General features: G+C 36.0%; 2 protein-coding genes across 2 annotated transcripts; both read right to left on the minus strand.

Moving 5' to 3' along the window:
* Nucleotides 1-2,181: 2,181 nt before the first annotated feature.
* Nucleotides 2,182-5,578, minus strand: LOC128216966 (uncharacterized). The gene is made up of 4 exons (XM_052923731.1): nucleotides 5,398-5,578; nucleotides 4,748-4,966; nucleotides 4,219-4,410; nucleotides 2,182-2,439 (listed from the first exon to the last, which is right to left on the minus strand). The coding sequence occupies exons 1-4, from the start codon at nucleotides 5,547-5,549 to the stop codon at nucleotides 2,232-2,234; spliced, it is 771 nt and encodes a 256-aa protein (XP_052779691.1). The 5' UTR covers nucleotides 5,550-5,578; the 3' UTR covers nucleotides 2,182-2,231.
* A 2,737-nt stretch (nucleotides 5,579-8,315) lies between these two features.
* Nucleotides 8,316-8,783, minus strand: LOC128215898 (transcription initiation factor TFIID subunit 3-like). The gene has a single exon (XM_052922503.1). It carries the CDS (start codon nucleotides 8,781-8,783, stop codon nucleotides 8,316-8,318), a length of 468 nt encoding a protein of 155 aa, XP_052778463.1.
* Between the last annotated feature and the right edge of the window lie 5,612 nt (nucleotides 8,784-14,395).

Genomic DNA, 14,395 nt, shown 5'->3' on the forward strand with positions numbered 1-14,395 from the left:
CTAACCTCTCTTTTTGACAGAACACCCTGTTTCAAACATAAAATTTTGACGGAACAAGTTGTTGCCAACATCTTTTTTTGACAGAACAACCTGTTGCAAACATAAAATTTTGACGGAATAAATTGTTGCTAACATTATTATGGCAAAATTGAGGATTTATGGAACATTTTGAATTCTGGAATCTGTTTAGTTGAACTTTTTTGAGAATTTTGATGAAGCTTCCCCAAAAATAATGTTTTTCACATGAGACGGATAAGACGGAAAAATAACATCGTGGTAATTTCTTTTTTTATGTAATAAAACTTTAAAAAGATTAAAATATTTGTCAAAATGTAATAACATATTACCGTTACTATTTAGATTTATAAAGATTAGTTCTAGAATAAATAAAGTTATTGAAAATTTCGTTTTTGCATTGAAGAGAGGACGGAAAATAGTAACATTAGCATGATGTAACATTAGCAAAAAAACACTGCTCGTTTGTAGTAACATTAGCACAAAATCAAAAACATTCATTTGAAGCAATACTACATAACTTGTACTGATCATTTATTAAACAAATATAATATAGCAGTTCCTTGTTAGTTATATCTATAGATGATATGTTTTTATTAAACAAAAAAGTACCTATATCGCTACATTATGTTTTTTGCTAATGTTACAAATGGACAGTTGTCCATTCTGCTAATGTTACTTATGGACAGTTTTGATCAGGATCAGCTAGTCATCTAATCCTTATCATGTTGATATTTTATTGTGAATAGGATAAATTGACAACATTATGTATGTGCCCTTAACCCATCAACTACCCTCTGTTGTATGCTATGGTGCTTTGTAACATATCAGCATGGTAGACGGATGTTGTGTGTATTGTGTAAGCATGTGGTATCAAGGTTGCTTTCCATAGCTAGTATAAATTTACCATTTAAACCGACCTGGCAGTTTTATTTATAGCACCTGGCAGTTTTATTTATAGCAAGGATCGTACCATAATTGTATATTGGGATATTGCCATTATCTGTAATGTTATGTTATTCCATTCATACCATTCGTGCTGCATGGGAAATCAATTTTCAATCCAAGCTCCCTACCTGTAAATTCGCGGATAAGGTAAAAGTGTAACATTACCAATGTAGGGTTAAATGCCCATTTCATGTGCTATACTGGGTGTCATATACATATCTCAGCCAGGTCGGTTGAACATCATAATAGTGCTTAGTTTGCACATAACCTTAGTTTGCACATAACCTCATCCTTGCACATCCTCATCCGTATTGGGGTGGGATATTTTCAGCACTAGTATTTTAATGTGAATTAAGCAGCATACAGCTGTTACAGAATTATGAACATTTTTAACATCTTGATAATGTAGTCAGTAGTGCTGAAAACATCCCCTAGTCAAATAACTTGACTGGTTAACCGGGCAACCACAAATCAAATCTTGTGGACCTGGGGGCTCACCATAGCAACCATTCTTCATTTTCAATCACTCTTTATTCATCGATATATACTATATATACCCTATAGATAATCATATACATACCAGCATCATGCTAGTTCAAATGTTTTGAGAAACTACACATGCTTTGGTCAAAGTGTCAAACAGCTTGGATCGAGATCATAAACAAAGTATAAACTTTGCATCTGATATATATGGATCTGAGCTGTTTGCAGCTGATATCACTTTATGTAAAGACTGATTATATGAAATCCCTTCATAATTCGTTGTTATTATTCTGAATGTGTGTCCAATAGCTGATTCATCTATATCAGAGTCCCAGATAAGGTGTGTACATCGCAAATTTTAAAACACTTATTTAGCGACCAAACTCTATGTTGTGACCATTCATAAGACTCGTCTTTTCCAAGACGATTCTTATCTTATGAATGTTAACAACAAATGGAAATATTGAAACTGATCGAAAAATAACTCAGATACGCACAGAAAAATAACTCAGATACACACGCTCATCTGGAGTCCTGTTATTAACATTAACAAACATGGTCCTGTATGTCATCATAACTATGTCTAACCCCAACCCATGGTTTAGGTACCCTGAACCTCAAACTTAATCTGAGCCTTCTCTGCCCCTAAACCAGCCCTTTATATGATTTTTGATATTTTATGTGGCTGGTGTAGGGTCAGAGGAATTTCTATAGTGTGCCAGAAACATGAAATATCAAAAATCGTAAAAAGGGCTGGTTTAGGGGCAGAGAAGGCTCGGATTATATCAAACGAGGCATTTAAGTTTATAAAAAATCTGGAAAAGAATAATAAATGCGAGATCCAGCGTTGCCAATAGATGGAACCTCCAAGCATTTAACAATATCAGAAAATAAAATGAAATATTGTTCATCATTGAGGATCCACACACTCCTAGATTTTTTGAAATATTGGGCCCAAATTCCAAACTGCGGATCCGTCGGTCCATCAACAACCTGAAAAAAACAACAACATCATTATGATAACCTTAATAACATATATCAGTTATCAGACATTAGTCTGGATCTAAACTTTTTGCAATGACCTAAGGTTTGAGTTTCAATAAAAAGGCTGGTCACATATGCCAACAAAGTTGTGAGAAAATACAGAGGTTCAGACGGTTACATGTTTACTTTTTCAGTACTAAGGAGGAGTTATAAAATGTTGAGTACAAACTCTTGTGCTAATAGTTTGAATCCAGATAAAACACATCAAAAGAACATAATCTGAGATCCAATTTGTTGAAACTGATGTCATTTCCACAAAAAATAGATTGTGAATGTATGAATCATTTAAAAGCCAATTTAAGCTCATTTAAAAAGAAAAAAATGCAGTCATTTAATTGTCCGAAAAATAAATCAAGAACAGTATAAACAATATCATGAACCATTCTGGAAATATATAATGAGGGTTTGTAAAGAGTAGCGTATATTAAATTTAAGTCAAAGACCAGCCGCAAAACATAAATGTTTGTCCGCAAAACATAAATGTATGTCCATGTCTACACTATTTTAATAAATCCACAAACAGTATTATTCATGGCATGGTTCATACATAGTATGCTTTCATAAATACATTAACTGACAAGAAACCCAAACATTGTCAACCAGATCTATAGGGGCCACCAAAAAGCAACTTAACTTAAGACAGGTGGCTACCTAATGCAGGCTGAATGCAATACAGAAAACGCTTTTTGCATTATTTTTATCCTGCATTAGGCAACCACTTGCCTTTGTGTCAATCCTTGCCTGTTTAAAGAATGGCTGCTTTAGAGAGGTTGTACTATATAAAGAATGAACAAAGAAAGGAGGAAATCCCAAACATTTAACAAACATGGCCTTTATATTTTATTCTTTACACTATATTTCCTGATCTTTTCATGAACAATAAGAAGTCAATGATGCAAAATTTCAAAACACACTTCCTTATGATTTTTAAACTGATTCTTGGTCAATATTGGATACCGTAAAATATGAGATGATCAGATGTATATGGTATACATGTATATTAGAACTATAAGAAATAACATTAGCTATCTAGAGTTCAACAAATCAACAAAAATCGTCATATGCAGACCCTCAGTTTAAATCAGTTTTAAACCAGTTAAGCAACCGAGTTACTCAGTGTATTTACTGATTCTAAACAGTTTATGAAGTCCCACCGTAGAGTGCACAAGGTTAAAAAAAATGAATTTACATAGTTTGCACAGTTTGTTTTAGGCCATGTTATAAATAATTTAACAACCAACTATTTACACTTACTACTGCAGGTATGTTTTTTTTCCCATTAGCTACCAAAATATGGGTTCCAATATCGTACCTATTAAGTGATTATTGAACAATGTTCAGCATTGTCCTCCGGATTTATTGAACTGTCATTATGCAAATGAAAAAAGGCCATTGTGTGCTGTTGTGGCCAACCACACAAAATGACCTTTCTTCATTTTCATTATGACAGTTTAATAAAACCAGAGAACACTAGTAAGATATAACATTACATCATCAAACACCAAAAGTATCAATTAAACTAAGAAATATAAATCTGCAAGCTTGAGAATCAATTTACTTTCAATAAGGAGAAACTTGTAAAGAAATACTGAAATATTGTGAACAAAACAACAATCATAGCGTTTGTTTCATGGCCTAAGAAGTTCAATGATCTAGCTTTGCATTTGACCATTATAAACGTGACTTTAACTGTAATGATACATGATAGAAATCAGGAAACAATCAAACCTTGCTTTAGTAATGAGCTGAGTATCTGATTGGTCCATTGGGTTGTCGGATGCTGTCTGGTCTTGGTCCGGATACTGTCTGGTCCACTCATTGGGCTGACCGGTCTGGCTCTCTGGCTGGATTGGCAGAGTGACAGCATCTTCTCTTGCCTGGTCAAGTTCAGCTACTAAGTCATCAAGAGATGTTGTATACCTGAAATCATATATATATGCAGATATAAAGAAGGATTAACTCTATCCTTGCTACGAAAGTTTGGGCATGAGCAAACTCAAAAAGCTGATGTTTTTGAAATCTAAAAAAATACTCCATATTTTTTAGAAATGTTGACAAGGTGTCAAGCATCTTGGGTCCTGATGAGACTGCGAGTTACTTGGCGTCTTATCTGGATCCCAGCTGTTTGCAAATGGTACTTTGGCCGCAATTAATAAGCCAAGGGTTAATAATTGACCAGAGCATGTATGTATAGATGGTTTAAATGCTTAACATTTTGATTAGATAAATTCATGCTACGATTCATATTTCAACATACCTAGAGCTAGACGGGCTCTCAAGCAGATAAGGTCTACTGTCTTGATGCTTTAAAGAACTAGTCTCCATGGGATTGTCTGATACTGGCTGGCCCACTGGTTGGTTCATCCAAAGATCAGGCCCACAGGATGGACTGTCTGGCTTGACTGTCAGAATGTTGGAGCCATCTCTTTTCTGGTCATATGGCTCTGTCACATGGTCATCATACTGAGGAATGTACCTGAAATTATTACATAAATGAAGATAATTATCTACTCAAGCAATAAAAAGATTTACATGAGTGCTCATTTATTATCAAGTTTTCTAAACAAGTTCTAAACAACATCATTTTTTTTCCGCCGACTATTTTATCAAAAAAAGATAATTAACAAACATGAATGTGATTATTCTCACTATATACTTCATCAAGGCATAGTTTTTAGCGGTAAAGTGCATTTCCGCAGTCCCTCTGCCCTATAGATTAACTGTGAAAAGGCTAACGTCGCCTATGGTAACGTCGTTACAATGTTTGGTTGAAACAGTATCAGCAGATAGTTGCAAAAAGGATTATTTTTAGAGCAAATGACATGGCAGAAAATGTGAGCTTTATGCATCAGTTATCTTGACCTCTGATCATTGCTGCTTAGAAAAATAATTCACATTTCAACTTACCTTGAGCCATCTAGGCTATCCGGCAGATAGGCTTGACTGTCTGGATCTGCTATGGGACTTGTCTCCATGGGGTTGTCTAATACTGACTGGCCCTCTGTTTGGCTCATCTGCTCATCAGGCCAACCTGTTGGAATCTCTGACTGGTCTGTCATAATGTCATCTCTTGCCTGGTCATATTGCTCTGTCATATACTGTTTTGTTGACAGGCCCTCATCATCTGGATTAGCTCTGTTATCTTCCCAATTCTGTAGAATTTCCAATACAGATAGTGATTCATCTATTTCCTCCTCAGAGTCTGAAAACAGAACTTCATCAGAATGTTTGCTAATGGGCAACAGGGGAACAAAGTGGTTGGGAACCCAATTACTAAACATATCAGTCCTTGTTGTTGTCCACAGGATATGAACACGTTCTTTGGTTTCTGTTCCTCTTGGCTTTATAAGCCTGTTCCAAGTCTTCTCTGACATGAGGATTTCCGAGATTAGGGTATACAGACTGCACATTACAACCAAGTACTGAAGCAAGCCCGAACAATTGCCAGATTCCCATGTAGACAGAGTTTTGGCAGATATCTTGAACTTCTTGTTCATATATGGATCTGATTTTTGATGGAGATAACTGGCTGCCAGGCATAAATTTATCCGAATACATTGCAAAATGGTTCGGTAGCTGCTCAGCCCTAATTTCAGAGTTTTCATCTCGGCCCTGTGACAGAAACTTGTAATCAAGATAAATGTCCGAATTCTCAACCATTTCTATTACTATTCTTGCTCGTATTTCTTGATGATGGTCTTCTGATCCAAAAGAGAAAATTGAGCCACAACGAGGTAGGCAATTGCCATCAGCCCCAACTCTTACTGGTACTCTCAAAATTTCTGGTTCCCAAACTTCATCTGGCATCAGATCTTTTGCATATTGGTCAATGCATGCAGATAGCTGAACAACATTGTATGATTGACCTTGTAATTCTATATCCTTCATAACATTTTCTTCTCTGAAGTACATCACCATTTGCTTTAACTCCTGAAATGTGGTTGCTTGTTCCAATGTCTCAAGCACAGTTTTGAAACAGATGGAACTGCTTTTTCCGGTTTGACCATTTCCTCGAGGTGACTCTGTATCTGGATCTGTGGATTGTCTTATCTGGACAACGCACTTCTTGGTTTTTGGCTTGGTTTTTCTTGTTGGACCATTTCGATGAGATGAATCTGAATCTGTATCTGATTCAGTGGATTGTCTTTTCTGGACATCGCACTGCCTCGTTTTTGGCTTGGTTTTTCTTGTTGGACCATTTCGATGACCTGACTTTGTATCTGGATCAGTGGATTGTCTTTTCTGGACAACGCACTTCTTGGTTTTTCTTGTTGGACCATTTTGATGAGATGAATCTGAATCTGTATCTGATTCAGTGGATTGTCTTTTCTGGACATCGCACTGCCTGGTTTTTGGCTTGGTTTTTCTTGTTGGACCATTTCGACGAGACGACACTGTATCTGGAGTGGGCTGGCTTTCCTGGCATTTCAGTCTCTCAGGCACAAGGGTCTTTATTTCAAAAGTATTCACATACTTAGCATTTAAGCAGTCCGGGTCATCCACCTCACAATTGTTACAAAAACATGATAGATTTCTAACTTTCAGTTTGTCTTTGACTGACCTAATATTCCGCACTTGGTGTAGCTTTCACCCATCACTGAATATCACTTTTCTGTTGGGCTTGTAGCCTAGAGTATTTTCTAGTTCATGGTCAACAACCTGTGCGAAATGGTTAACCGCATGATAATCATGCCCGTTGTCCTCAGATATGACTATACTCGAATGTCTGACGAGACCAATGTCTGATTTATAATATGTCACTATGGGATGTAATGTTATTTGACTGGCGGTATAAAAGGCAGACTTTACCTCATCTTGGTACTTCACCTCCCTGTTTTTAGCAAAATCCATCACTTGCAATATATCCCTGTTTGGAAGTTCCTGTTTAATCTTATTAAATTGATTTGATTGCCAAATTGCTGTGTGCAGATGTTGAAAGATGTTTGTACCTTGAGCTGGCTTCAGTATGTCATGTTCCAGAAACTCCTTCAGACATTCTTGTTTTGTTCCTTTTTTTTGTAACAACCACACGCTTACTTTTTCCCATGTCATTTTTCTCATACACCCATCTGCACCATGTTAATGTTTTTTCCTCAGGGACGCTTTTGTAGTACTCAGACAGTTTGCTCATATGACTATTGCAGTCCTTGCAAATATCATTGATACATGCAGGATCATGAAATTTTTGACCATCACGTTTTGGACACAAGACAATATTTGGAATATCCATTTCATTGGTACTCTTCATCTTTTCTGGATCTGCCATGACCTTAGTAAGGGAAACCATCTTGTATCTTACATTAATACAGTAGACACAGCAGCAATACTCCCGGAATGAAATCTTTAAAAGACGGACATTTCTTTTTCGCAGGGCAGCAAACTTTCCCAGACTCACTGCTTTGGTAGGATTTTCAAAATTGTATTTCGAGTGAGCTGCCTTTAGCGACACTTGCATAGCGTACCCATTACCATCTTTGGTTGCATATCGTTTCTGCGGCAGTATGCGTGATATATCTTCTCTCATGTAAAACTTCCGGATCCCCAAAACATCTACTCTACTTTTGCGTTTCAAAAACAAACTTCTCTTAACAAGCCGTGTTGCTGCCTTACATGAGCTATTGTTTCGCCGATTCTTATCTACCTTTCTCTTTTTCACAGAAAGGGCTTCTTTAAGGTCATCTAACGCCTTCTTTTTCCTTGGACTTGCTCTTTGTTTTAGGTTTGAAATGACTTTTGCAAATTTTCCAGGTAAGTTTGGCAACTTTCTTCGTACTTTACTTGTTATATTCCATTCCGTTCTCTTTGAAGTAAAAGGGTTGACTGGGCTAGTGACTGAACTTGCAGGCTGTATGTGAGAAGCTCTCTCTCTCTCTCTTCAAAGCCTCTCTCTTCAAACCTTTCCTCTCTCTGTCCCTTTTTCTTATCCACATTTTCTTTTGGTACGACTGCACGAGTCTTTCTTTCCTTTTCATTTCTCGATTGGAAGACCTTTTTGACTCAATACTGTGTCTTGTTGCAACAACTGATTTTTTTACTGACCTTGGCGGAGTTTTGATAGAGCCATTGGCCTCCATTTTCTTTTTATCTAACCACTTTTGTTGTCTTTCACGCTGAAGTAGCAGTTCATGCTGTTTTTGTAGCTTTGCAGCTTCAGATGGATTTTTCTTTTGCAATTCTTTCTTCTGTTTTTCTCTCCTCTCCTTCATTCGCAATTTCTGCTTGTCCAAATACGCTTTGTATCTGTCAGGATCATCTTCCTTAAGTTTATTTCGAAAAGTCGTTGATCTATTCATTTTCTAGCAGGTGGATCTGAAATTAAGAACAAAGCTTGGGTAATTTTAGTCAACCCTTGGGAACCATGGGCTGTTATATCTTATACATGTGCATCTACTTCTGGTATAGGGCACCATTCCCAATGGCAAAATAGTGTTTCTATAGCCACTGAACTACACAAGCACTGATAATTTCTGTGAGATTTCATGAAAACCTGATGACGTTACCATAAATGATGTAAACATTTTAGCGCCAAATACATATAGGGCAGAAGGACAGCAGAACTAAAAATTTCTTCCATAACAATGCCTTGCGGTGTTTATGTGATACATATTGAATCTTACACGAGTTGTCGTTTAAGATAAGCCTTTGGGAGCTAAGTAACATTTTAGTCTAGACGCGTTTAAGAACAGCTTATCTTATAAGACAACGAGTGTAAGATTATTTTTATCACATATTGAAGAGTATGAATGATACTTAAACTAGTTAACTGTTAGCAGAATAAGCTGAAAGTAACGTCGTGTATTGTGACGTCATTTGGTACAATATAGCATGATTAAGCTATGGCGTCATTTCTTGTCTTGTAAACATGTGTGTAAGATAAGAAAATTCTTGAAGGTTTAATTAACCCGGAAACAACAAATACTATGTGATAACAAGAGCAACACAGAGCGAGTGCCAACGCTCGTCTTTTTTTAAAAGGGGCATTTAACTCAGTAATAATAAAGCCAGAGTTATGTGACTTTGTATAGATATGTGTTCCATTTCCTAGGAATATATCTATCAAGTTCCATTTGAGTTATGAGGTAAGGTTAAAGTTTTTTTTTTCGCAGACGATGACGACGCAGACAACGCCAAGGCTATCACAATGACTCGATGGATAGAAATATATTTTATCCAACTCGATCAATAAATTAAATCCTCAACATACATTCATTTAATATCCTCTATATGTGACATTGCTTGGAAACTGCCCGAGCGTACAGCTTATTGCACCAGTTGTCTGTCAGTTCAGGGTGTCACAGCTTTAAAATCACACAATTAACTTTACAAAAGCATTTCAGAGGTAGTGCCAATGCTCGTCGGGTTTTTCGACAAGGGAATAACTTAGTAATTATTAAAGCCAGAGTTATGTTACTTTGTATAGATATACGTGTTTTGCTCCTAGGAATATAGTGTACACCAAGTTTCATTTGAAAATGTTGAACGGTTTTTGAGTTGTGAGGTCAGGTTAAAGTTTTGGGACGATGCATAAATGACAAAGACGACGACAACAAGGCGATCATAATAACTTGACTTAAATATATGGCTAGCCCCATATTATTCAGTCATTTCGCTTTCAGTATATTAAGATTAAAAAATAATCGATGCATTCGCGTTGTTCATCGTCTAATATATCGAGGCGTGCAAAGAGTTCGGATGCGCAGGAATTTGACCACGAGGGCGTAGCCTGAGTGGTTAAATGTACAAGCATCCGAACGATTTGCACAAAGTGATATATCAGACGATGAACAACAAGAAGCATCGATTATTTTCATTCTAACATGACTTTAACTCTGTATCAATCTCAAATATGCAGGACTATATTCTAACGCGTAGGTTTGTAACCGACGTCCACTAGCAACTAGACGTCTTTAAGTAAACAATGATGTCATGAACTTGACAAAGTGGCGCCATTTGTCCAGCCGTTTTTTTTGCACAATCAACAATGCTAGATTTGTTCTTTGTTTATTGTGACAAAGTCGCGTGTCATGTTAAAATTCTCTATTTACTCTAATCATTTTTCAAAGGAGTCAAGTAACAACATCTTAATTCAAATTCTTTACACAAAATTAATTAATGTTCTGTTATAATAAAAGATATTATAACTCTTCTCCTTATTAAATGTACACATGGTCAACACGATTTTGCTAAAAGTATTTAATTATATTTCTTACAGCACATTTAAATAAGCTGTGTAAACAGGTTCTTCACTGCACAATAATAAATACATTTTTTGTTTATTTTTTAAATTCTTTTAACCAAGTTTCTTTATTCAATAAATGAGAGTCTAAAGTAGCATGGCGTTGACATCATGACTTATGTCAATACATGACGATAGTACCACAACAGTTGTCAAAACATGAAGAACGCATCAGGAAATTCTGTCTATGCATTACGTTAGCAACACTGCAGTTGTCAAATAATGACGATCGCAACAATAATCGGTGTCAAAGAATGACGTTCGCAACGTCAATATTGAATGTTAGCAACAACATTTTCCGTCAATATATGACGTACGAAACAGCCGGAGAACGAAACTCGAAAATGTTACCACCATCAACATCGCGGACAACAAGGTCGTCGATTTAATGTCGACAAATGACCTTTAATAAGTGATATTAACCTGTATACGATTTGAAACGCTATATATCTAGCTTTTGGTTGCTAACGCCAATAGTTGCGATCATCATATTTTGTTGACAGACACGAAAAAAACGCAAAAAAAGCCTGACCTAAACATCAACTACCACAGCTTCCGCCATATTGTGTCATTCGGAAACAATTGGTTCGGACCGTTGTATCTTTTAAGAGAGTGTGTAAGGGGAAGCAATCGCGTAAAAGGAGCAAAGGATGCGAACGTCAATTTCTAAAATTGACAGAAAAGACTTTCGCAACATTGTTAAAACAGTTTAACAACTAAATACCCAATTAAGCGTAAAACTGATCATTCTCACAGGGTAATAATGTTATTAACCACTGAATTACTCTCTTTTTAGCAATATGCTGTACACATTTAAAATGTTTACCATACTTTCGCGAACGTCTTTTTTTTTGACAGACGCACAATCCACGTAGAGTATTTTTTAAATCCTTTTATTTTTAATCCTTTAGACGGCACATATGAAATCAAGATGTTTTATAGTTTGCCAATATATCCATAGACTTTAAAAGTCTCGATGTTCAAGGAAAAAAGTAGTTGTAAGTTAGGTTCAGGCCTATCTATACTTACCTATATGGGAAAACGGGTACTTGTGTCTGTCAAAAATATCTTCTTGCCTTCTTTAAAACATCCGTTTTTTCGATTATAGGTAAAATAATCTCATGGAAATTATATATCTATAAATTTTATTAATGATTCTTTAATTGTATAAAAAAAACATTTACATTCACTTGTTGTCATAGTTAGATCTAGTCCCACTTTTCAAAATTTGACGGAACTTTTATGTCATTAAATGGAATATGTCTTTAGCTAATAATAACAGAAAAACTTGCACAGTTGTATCATATGGTTTGTGAAATTAGTAGAGAAACTCCAAGAAGAATAATGTTGCAACATGCCAAAGCAAAGCCATTGCTAAATCACTAAACTAGATTCTAGGGATGGTACCGAAAAAGCAGATTAATATTTATACGAAAAGCTACAGAAACAAGCTCAAAAGCCAAAAGTTTAAACAAACCCCACTTGATGGCACAGGGTAATAGACCACAAAAAAATACAATCAAGAAACACGGAACAACAGCACAAAACTCCACAAACAACAGAGTGCAATATACTATATAAAATCGAGTGTTTATCAAGGATTGTTAGGTACCGCCTTGGGAAGGGAAAATAAATTTACTGGGGGGTCAAACCAGTTACGCCGCGTGCACAACTTCAATATCAACAATCCTGAATAAAGTAAAAACGGAAAAGGTAAATCTTACCAAAGTATGCATTAACTTGAGAAAACTTCACACACAAAATCTAATAGGTAAGAACACCAAGTACTTCAATGATAAGGCATCCCAAGTCTATCTGTAAACGAAGGAATGCAATTCAGAGTACACATAATGTAAGCCATAAACGGGTTTAAAGATAACAATAAAAATGAATCTGCAAATTTTAAATACAATCAAAGCACTGAAAGGTTCGTCCTGTAAGGACGCCATGTGTAACCTTATATTTTCTATGAGGAATTCATCAGTTTGATGTATTCAAAGAACTCTTGAGATTCACCAGCTATTTTAGAGAAACCCTCAAATCTATTTCCATTTCTTTGATTGCATCTTTATACTGATAACATTCTGGCTTAAAAACAGTGAGATTTTAACCGTATTTTATATAAATCAATGTGATGACAATAAGATGCGCTTGATTCGGTACACGATTCATGAAATATTGCACAGGAAGCAGATGCATGCATTATTTATGAGAAGTGTACTACGTAAACAACAAACTGATATATATGCATATAGAGCAGGTGATGTTTGTAATTTGTATCATATATCAACAAATATATGCCCGTTTTTTTAGCAAAACATTGACATAACGGTGATATAATGCTCTGTCAGTTTTGTGAATATGACGAAGATTGATGATAGGCCGTTTTTTAAAGAAAACGCACCATGCCTTTTAATATCTCTTGCATACATTTCGTAAATAAAACAACAACCAAACCATTACCCTTCATACAGATGAAGCATCAAAATATGGACATCGGTACGGGTCATTTAATACAAGGGATGAGGATGGTAATTAAATGGCATTGGGAATTTGGGACATGACAACAAAATTGTCACGACGCATTGGACACTTATCAAGACATTTTGTTTCACGGTGATAGCTCATCAGAGCAACACCCATCATATCAACACTACTATGAGTGGCTGGGTCATGAAAGGGGTTTAAATACTATTCACTGACTTTGCAAAGTTAGAACTGAAAATGTTAAAAAGTATCAATACTTAAATTTGGAAGGATCAATATTCTTTTGATGGATTCCAATTTCATGAAGATAAATCCAATCATCTGACGGCAATATTCTTCAGTCAAATACGTCTTTTAACAAAGTCATTCAGTCAGGGACTCTTGCTCAAACAACGTGGAAAGCTTTCGCAGAGGTAACTGGGGAAACTTTAAAAAATATATCGAGCTTACTACGAAAACAGGACATCAATGTTTCAGTACACTAAAGAGTTATGTTTTAGTGTTTGTAGTTCATTATCGTCTGTGCCTTTGCTTTGTTCTCCTTAACAGGGTTTATTATTTTCATTTACGACTATTCGACACATCGGTTTATTATTTATTTGCTATTGGATTTTCCACGGCTGACATTTACTTCTTTATCTATTCTTCTATCAGTTCCTGAAGTAGATCTAGGTGATCCTCCTTGTTCTTCGGCTCGTCCCACGGTTTAGGAGATATCCGGATAGGAGGTGGCTGCACGAGGGGAGGTAGTTCCGACTTGTAGTACTCGTACAGGTCCCGCCGCAAGTCTTCGATGATCTTCATCATTCGGAGGAGTAACTCCCTCTTGAGCTCCGTAGAATCGTTGACTGGCAAGTCGATCAAAACTTTCATCAGCGTAACTGCACATTGTTGTACGTCTAACATCTGTCATCTTCTTTCAGCAAAGGTAAGTCAATGTTTGAAGAAATTGATTCTTTATTATATACTCATCAAAGTGTCTTCTCAGAGGTCCGTGCCTACGTCAGTAATCATTAACCAATCAAATCATCATGTTGCCATGTACGATGTGTTCATTGGTTAAAAAGAATGCACCAAGGTGAACATTCGAATCTTTTTACTTTTTTTATCCATACGCATACATAAAATAATCATCACTACACCTGTTTTCGCCAAGTTCTCTTTGCTGAAAATTAAAAAAAA

Source organism: Mya arenaria, chromosome 14 (assembly GCF_026914265.1).
Source record: "Mya arenaria isolate MELC-2E11 chromosome 14, ASM2691426v1".
Classification (NCBI taxonomy): domain Eukaryota; kingdom Metazoa; phylum Mollusca; class Bivalvia; order Myida; family Myidae; genus Mya; species Mya arenaria.